At 40.3% G+C, this 8,725-nt stretch overlaps 1 protein-coding gene across 7 annotated transcripts in view; it reads left to right on the forward strand.

Annotated features, from left to right (window-relative positions):
• Positions 1-1,855, forward strand: part of PHKB (phosphorylase kinase regulatory subunit beta) — a 248,057-nt gene extending 246,202 nt beyond the window's left edge. For all 7 annotated transcript variants that reach the window (XM_023555674.2, XM_023555679.2, XM_064274128.1 and 4 more), the window contains one exon: positions 500-1,855. In XM_023555674.2, the coding sequence (XP_023411442.1) occupies positions 500-637 (138 nt within the window). In that variant the 3' untranslated portion in view covers positions 638-1,855. The remainder of the gene's footprint in view (positions 1-499) is intronic.
• The last annotated feature ends 6,870 nt before the right edge of the window (positions 1,856-8,725 follow it).

Consider the following 8,725-nt stretch of genomic DNA (forward strand, 5'->3'; position numbering starts at 1 on the left):
ACTTACTTGAGGAATTAATGTTACTTTTCGGTTAACCACTAGTCAATTCAGGTGTAAAATTCTGACTAAAAGAAATCTAGGAAGAGGAAGATTTCCTTTATACAGTTAGCAGTCAAAATGTATTTTACCAGGGAGCAGCTGTAGATTCCAGAGGCTGTAACATGAAGTTCCGGACAGGATGGAAGTGTAGTAACAGCCTAGATCGGTGCTGTGTACCACCTAATCTAGGCCCCTCCAGGTTCTTCTTATGCTCATTTGTAAAAAGGCTCCCTAAGCAAATAAAAATTATCCGTAAAGAAGAGGATACTAAAAATGTCTATCTTTGTTTTATATGCTGAGATGACGCCTCAGGAAAATGAAAACAAAAACAAAAAAAAAGCTCAGGAACCTCATACTTTCCACAGAGAAATCTTTCTGTGAATTTAATTTTCCCCCTAGCTGCCAGTGATTTAGCCTGTCAACTCTTTACAAACAATTTGCTCACTTTTTTCCTTTGCAGGATGACATGACTTCCTTTTACAACACTCCACCCTTGGGAAAAAGAGGAACCTGCAGCTATTTGACAAAGGTTGTGATGAATTTGCTGCTGGAAGGAGAAGTCACACCCAGCAATGAGGACCCCTGTCTGGTTAGCTAGTGGGGAACAGAGAACGGACATTATCTGGAAGTGTGTGAAGCTTTATCAAGGTGGACTGACCATGCTGGGAGGTGGTCGCCATGCCCTCAGCAGAGCTGTTAGATTCTTGCATGCCATAGCTATGCTGATGGTAAGAAGTGCTTCTAATCAAGTGAAAAGGGTTCTCGTGGTTATGCCAACAACAGTAACAGTCTTCTTTGAACAATAGAAATAGTTTATGAATTGAAAATCACCTCTGCATGTCTCATGATCATCTAGATAGCTCATGAAAATGAAGCTTTGCTCTTTGGACTAAATCCCCACTTCCCAAAAAATACAAACCAAACCCACTGCTGTTGAGTTGATTCCAACTGACAGACAACCTATAGAACTGCCCCATAGCTTCCAAGGGTGTACATCTTTACAGAAGCAGACTGCCACATCCTTCTCCCACAGAGCGGCTGGTGGGTTTGAACTACTGCACCATCAGGGCTCCTTTAAAGTCCCACTTTAGTGGCATTAAAAGATGAATTTGCCAACTAGCAACACATACTGGGAATCAGAAAGTATTGAAAGAATGGTGAATTTTTTTTTGTGGCATTGTCACGCTGCTGCTGTTGTGTTAGGTGCTGTTGAGTCAGCTCTGACTCAGAGCCACCCCATGTACAACAGAACAAAACACTGCCCGGTCCTGCGCCATCCTCACAATCGCTGCTGTGTTCGAGCCCATTGTTGCAGCTACTGTGTCAACCCATCTTATTGAGGGTCTTCCTGTTTTTTTGCTGACCTTATACTTTATCATGCATGATATCTATCCTTCTCCAGGGACTGATCCCCCCATGACATGTCCAAAGTACATGAGACAAAGTCTTGCCACCTTCACTTCCAAGCAGCATTCTAGCTGTACTTCTTCTAAGACAGACTTGTTCGTTCTTCTGACAGTCCATAGTATATTCACTATTCTGTGCCAAAACTATAATTCAAAGGCATCACTTCTTCTTCAGTCTTCCTTATTCGTTGTTCAGCTTTTGCCTGCATATTAAAAAAAAGGCAATTGAAAATACCATGGCTTGGGTCAGGTGCACCTTAATCCTCAAGGCGACATCTTTGCTTTTTAACACATTAAAGCGGTTTTTTGCACTGGATTTGCCCAGTGCAATAAGTCTTTTGATTTCTTGACTGCTGCTTTCATGGGCGTTGATTGTGAATTCAAATAAAATGAAATCTTTGATAACTTCAGTATTTTCTCTGTTTGTCATGATGTTGCTTATTGGTCCAGTTGTGAGGTTTTTTGTTGTTGTTGTTTTATGTTGAAGATTAATCCATACTGAAGGCTGTAGTCTGATCTTCATTAGTAAGTGCTTCAAGTCCTCTGCACTATCAGCAAGCAAGGTTGTGTCATCTGCATAATGCAGGTTGTTAATGAGTCTTCCACCAATCCTGAGGCTGCATTCTTCTTCATATTGTCATGCTAGAAGATGTCAATGTGCATCATAAAAGCAAAATCAACCAGCTAATACTTTGATTCTCAGTAATTGCATTATTTATTATATTTTAGTACACAGAGCTATTGTTCAGTTTTTACCTTGTTAACATGACTATGATTTTGTACTTGTGCTAATTATAGAGGTTGGATTACAATACAGTGTACTGTATCTATCCCTTATCAAACATTTCTGAGCTTCTACTAAAAATAGGACTTGTATAGGACCCTTCAGAAGTACATTGAATTATAGAACTGTTGACTTAGCTTGTACTAGTAAAAACAGAATTAAAGTCATTCAATTTTATTTCTGAGTTAATGGTTGTCTGGTTGTTTTGGTGGTAGTTGCTGTCATATTCCCAAGTCCACATAATTGAGTTTATCACACTTGAATAGTTTAATTGATTTGGAGTTGGGATAGAAAAGAATCCGTGTACCTTCCATTTCACATATCTTGCCACCAAATTGACCTAAGTAAATTTTAATAACAGAAAGAAGATTAAACATTAGTATTCTATAAATTTAGTTCCTTCTTAAATGTTACAATTCAGCCCATTAGTTTGAGCCCTGGCCCTATAGTAAGTCATTTTTCTGGTCAGTTTTATTATGGAGTTTCACTTGAGAAGTGAGCTGGCTTGTCACATAAAAAATTCGACCCATTTGTAGAGTCTTGAAAGGAGCTGAGAAAGAAGAGACAAGTGGCTTCATTAATGAGTCAAACTGATAAATGGATGCTTGAGCACGTGGAAAACTCTGGAGAGTCAGTCACGTTTCTCATAACTCTGAGGTACACTGACTAGATCTGTGTAAGAAATTGTGTATTTGTCGCTTGACAAAACTGAGAAGAATAGCATATAATCTGACCTTAGAGTAGTTTAAGAAGAGTGATAAGATCAAGAAGAGAATTAAGTTAAATGACTATTTAAAGACAGTTTATGAAAAGGTGGTCCTCAACAATGAAGCTAGATTCAAAAACATAAGCCTGAAGCCAATGGAGAGAGAATTGAGGACTGATACTTCATAGCTGGGAAAACTAGAAATTTAAAACAAAAAATCCTTGAAATATTTAATGTTTTACTGAAATTTGGAGGAAAGTGTATTCTATTTTTAAGGATAAAAAAAAATTCTGATTAGCTGAGCGGAGTTGCCAGAAATCTGCTGCCGTCTCAGTTGGAGTTGGATATCATCTGCAAACGTATGTTTCCTGGATGATTTTTAGCTTCCTGCTTAAATGTTACATATGCAAAATTCTGACATTTTCACGTGCTACTGAAGGCATCCAGAATCTGTAACATATGTATCAACAATATGTTTTGATGAAATTCAGAATTCATTGTTCTGAAAGATATATTGGAATCAGTAAATCTTGATGTTCAACTCCACAAAAACCAGTACCTGTTTTCTAACTAGAAAAGCAAAAAACAATAAGAATTAGAACTCAGAGCTCATATGAATTTTAGAAGCCCCACTTGGGCTACATTTTGCAGAGCAGAAATATTTTAGCAGCTGCACTAGAGACTGACTGGAAATATTAGCATATTTATCCAGGCATGACAAGACTTAAATCTGATATAAAGCTTCCTCTATCACAATGGCAGATTGACTGTGTAAGTTTATTGTACAAGCAGCATCTGTTGGAAACTCCTGACTGAATATCAAATTCCACTATGTTCCCAGAGCATTGTTTTACGAAACATGGTGTTTTCCAGATTTCCTGCCATTTTATTTAAGTCTGAAAAAAGTCATTATTTCAGTATTTAAAAATCAGAGCGTGGGATCATCTCAGTGTCATCTTCAATGTGTGATAAGCTTACAGTGCTTTAGGGACACCAAATAACATTTATTGAACACCTGAGTACATGTAACTTTTCTCTGAAACTCAAAGAGGAGATTCAAAGACGTGCTTCCAGCCCTCCATGAGCATTGCATATTAAATAGATGGCATATAAAAGTTTAAGAGTCAACACAATGTGAAAACAGAGACCAAATTTCAGTCATATACAAAGGTTGGAAGTAGCATGGAAGCATGCAGCCAGATCATAAAACACCCCTATCCCAGAAACTCAAAGCACGAATGAAAACAAGAGGGGAAGGACCAGCAAAACAATACCAGCAGCCTTCAGACAAAGAAAGCAGGACAACCTCATACATGCCATCAACTCGGAAAAATAGGAGGAAGACAAAAGACCCAATGGAATTAGTACTTGGCTCCTGTATTCCAGCCTCCCAGAACCTGTATAGGGGTGAGGACAAGGTCGGTAGATAAATTATGAAAAACCTAATACGTTTGGAAGGAAGTTGATGAGTGTTGAGTCAGCATCTGTGGGAGAGACAGGGAATGTCCCTGTCCACAGGGTGAACGCTCTTCCCCCACCACATATACCACTGCGAAAGTCTTACTCTCCAGCAGAGAAAAGCTGTCACGAGTGGACATTTGATTTCCTAGCTGGGAGGGAGTTAGACGAGGAGCAATGGTGATCCCAGAGCTGGTTATCTGCAGCCATAGACGGTCTGGGAACTCATCCCTGACTTGTGTCTTCTTGCCTGAGAGGAGGGGTGTGGTGTGGCTCATGGGCAGTGGTGTTGGTAGATTTGATGGCTACCTTTTTTTTTTTTTTCCCTATAGTTTTGTTTAACATACCTGAATCCACAATGCCTAATCAAGGGCATATCCTTTTTCCAAGGACAATGCCCTACAGTATGGGATTGTTCCTCCAAACAGGGTAAACTTCTTTGCCTTTACTCGTGTTAGAGATGGACAGCCTTGGGGGTAAATCCACCACTTCGCTCCCTCTGCTTAGAAGTTGCCCCTGCTCTCCTGCTAGCCAGAGAAGAAGATGGTGAAACAAGTAACTTCTGTCTCTCACTCCTCAGTGGGGGTGAAGACGCTTCGGTAGGGCTTGCCATCAGCCCATTTCTCCTCCCCTCAATTGGTTTTTGTCCTGTTTCTTTTTTTCCTTTGACCTTTTCTGCCTTTCTGAGGGCTGCATATTCCTGACTTTTGTCTTACTGCCTGAGAATGAGGGACTCAGCTTGAAGCAGCTGGGAGAGGCCAAAACATTTCATATGGGGTGGAAAAAGGTTCAGGAAGACCATGCACAGCTATATCTGGGCACCCACAAAGCTGTTGTGTCAGGCATGAGAAAGATGTAAAGAAACTGCTTGTAAATTATGTTAAAGTGCTACAGAAAAAAAAAAGAGTAGATATAGAACCCATTTTGAAAGAAAATTTAGGACATAGAGCATCCTTCACAACAAATGTCCTATACTCTAAGAGAAATTAAGGAGAAAAGGAATCAATGAAAGAAGAAATCAAAGACAAAATAAGACAATACAATGAGATGGGAAAATGAAGACAAGGAAACAAGTTCCATAGAATTAGAAACAACAAAGAACCAAATATAAATGGCCGAAAATTGAATTGCTGACACAGAGGGAAAGCTTGAGATAATTCAGTCAAGTACTTATTGAGCATCGACTATATGTCGGACACTGTTCTAAGCATGGAAACCCTGGTGGCATAGTGGTTAAGAGCTATATCTGCTAACCAAAAGGTCAGCTGTTGGAATCTACCAGGTGCTCCTTGGAAACTATGGGGCAGTTCTACCCTGTCCTACAGGGTCACTATGAGTCGGAATTGACTTGACAGGAACGGGCTCTAGGCACAATGGTGAGGAAAAACAAAAAGTCAAATACCCCTCTCTTTACGGATCTTGTGTACTAGTTGGGGTTGGGGATATTGGGTGACAGGTATAGTGATAAGTACCGTAAAGAAAAATAAGGTAAGTTGGGGAAAGGGGCAATAAAGGGTGAGAAAGGATTTTTTCTCCCGTGGTTGAGGGACGGCCACTGATAAGGGTGACACTCGATCAGTAAATGTACATAGAATGTACTATAGTAAGAATGGAGGATGGGCAAATTTGAGTCAACATAAAGGAAGATGGAATCCCTAGGTAGAGAAGGCTGTGACTGTCACAGGAAAAAAATTCAAAGATATAATAAAAGAAAGTTTTCCCTAGATGAGGAAGGACTACATCTGCAGATTAAGAGAACACATCATGTTCCAGGAAAATTTGATACAAAATGAGCAACATTAAAACACATTGTGGAGAAGTTACTGAGCTTTAGGGATAAAAGGGATTTCTTTAAGCATTCAGGCCATAAAGGACCAGTCTCCTAAGTGAGAAAATGTGGCTTGCTCAACTTCACATCAGTTCAATGCTGTACCGTAAGTGTGACCTAAGATTTTTTTAAATTCCAGCCAGTTATAAGAGCAAATAAAGAACATGTAAATATTCAATGGAGTGCTGAGAGGCCTGTCTTGGCCTGAATGCTTAAAGATCCAGTGTAACTGGAACTTTCCACTTTCATATCACACAAAATTGAATTTGAGGTAAAATGTGTTAAATCTATAACTAGAATACAAGCAGCCTAAATTAATATGTAAAACAAACAGCGTGTCAGAAACTGGCTGGCTGCCCACCAAAACTTATTCTCCACTTCAGTGGTAACAGCATTATAGCTGGACATATGGCCATTAATATATACCATGCGTTCTATTCTCTCTTACACTTAGGTGTGACCTTCTGCTAAATGTTCTCCAATGGAACGTGAGCAGCAGCAATGAGTGCCACTTCTAGGTCTGGCCCGTAAACCTCTCTGCTTGCTCCTTGGTGCCCTTTTTCCCATTCCTGTGTGCTGGAATGACGCTGAGCAGGGCGAGTTTGGTAGCCTTGGGTTGAACATGGCCAAACTGCTTCAGACTAGGTTTCTGACTACCTGTCTACCTCCACCCCCTCTCCTGCCTATGAGAACACCTGTCATTGCCTTATTAAACCAGGGTTCCAGCAGGAGACAGAACTATCCCAGATATTTGAACAGAGAGAATTTAATATCAAGAATTGTTTAACAGCACAACAACAAATGAAAGGATGAAAAAATATGGTACACTTTGTACACGATGGACTACTACTTAGCCATGAAGAGAAGTGAAGTCTTGGATGAACCTTGAAAACATTATACTGAGCGAATGAAGTCAGTTGCAAAAGGACTAATACTGTATGATCTCACGTATGTTAAGAAAATATATAGAAACCGAAGTTTATTACTGGTTGGGGGGGTGGAGAAAGGAGGAAGTTTTGGGTTAGGCGGCATTGAGCTTATGTTAATGGTGGTGGAATAATTTGGAAAAGAACAACGATATTGGCTGCACAGCATGAAGAATGCAATCAATGTCACTGAATTGTACGCGTAGAAGTTGTTGAATTGGCAAATGTTTTGTACATATTTTCACAAAAAAAGTCATTTAAATATGAGTTGTTAACTAGGAAACTGAAAGAGTGGGCGTGAGCTGTTACATTTAGGAGGTGGGTTTAGGGGGAGTCTATTGGTTCTAGCAGCATAGGATCGTCTTTGTCGTTGTTAGTTGATTCCGACTCGTGGTGACCCCATGTATGCAGACTAGAACTGCTCCACAGGGTTTTCAAGGCCTTCCAGAAGCAGATTGCCAGGCCTGTCTTCCAAGCATCTTTTGCTAGTTGTTGGGCGCTTAACTGTTTGCACCACCCAGGGACTTGTTAGTATACTCTAACCAGTAAAAGTGTCAAAATATATAAAGCAAGTGCCTGGAAATGCAAGGAGGAACAACGGAACCAAAATAGAGGGTTCATCTAACTTACCTCTGACAACCAATGACAAATGCAGTCTACAAAATGATGCTACACAGGGGCGGGGGTTTAAGGATCATGGTTTCAGGGGACATCTATTAAGAAAGCATTCTGATTCCCACTTTGGAGAGTGGTGTCTGGAGTCTTAAATGCTAGCAAGTAGCCATCTAAGATGCATCAATTGGTCTCAACCTACCTGGAGCAAGGAAGCATGAAGAACACCAAAGACACAAGGTAATTATCGCCTAAAAGACAGAAAGGACCACATAAACCAGAGACTACATCAGCCTGAGACCAGAAGAACTAAATGGTGCCCAGCCACAACCGATGACTGCCCTAACAGGGAACACAACAGAGAACCCCTGAAGAAGCAAGAGAGCAGTGGGATGCAGACCCCAAATTCTCATAAAAAGACCAGACTTAATGGTCACACTGGGACTAGAAGGACCCCAGAGGCCATGGTCCCCAGACCTTCTGTTACCCAAGACAGGAATGATTCCCAAAGCCAACTCTTCAGACAGGGATTGGACTGGAATATGGGATGGAAAATGATACTGGTGAAGAACGAGCTTCTTGGATCAAGAGGACACATGAGACTATGTTGGCATCTTCTGTCTGGAGCGGGGATGAGAGGGCAGAGGGGGCCAGAAGATACCCAAATGGACATGAGGAGAGAGAGTGGAGGGAAGAACTGTGCTATCTCATTAGAGAGAGAGCAGTTAGGAGTGTATAGCAAGGTGTATGTAAATTTTTGTATGAGAGACTGACCTGATTTGTAAACTTTCACTTAAAGCACAATATAAGTTAATAAAAAAAAAAGAATAAATGGCAATACTAAAATAATAATAATGCTATAGAGCATGGGAATAGTATAATCACTAATATATATTTAATTACAAATCCAAATAACAGAGATTAATTACATCCTTTTAAGCCCGCTGAAACATTTACCAAAACTGA

Source organism: Loxodonta africana, chromosome 21 (assembly GCF_030014295.1).
Source record: "Loxodonta africana isolate mLoxAfr1 chromosome 21, mLoxAfr1.hap2, whole genome shotgun sequence".
NCBI classification, from domain to species: Eukaryota; Metazoa; Chordata; class Mammalia; order Proboscidea; family Elephantidae; genus Loxodonta; species Loxodonta africana.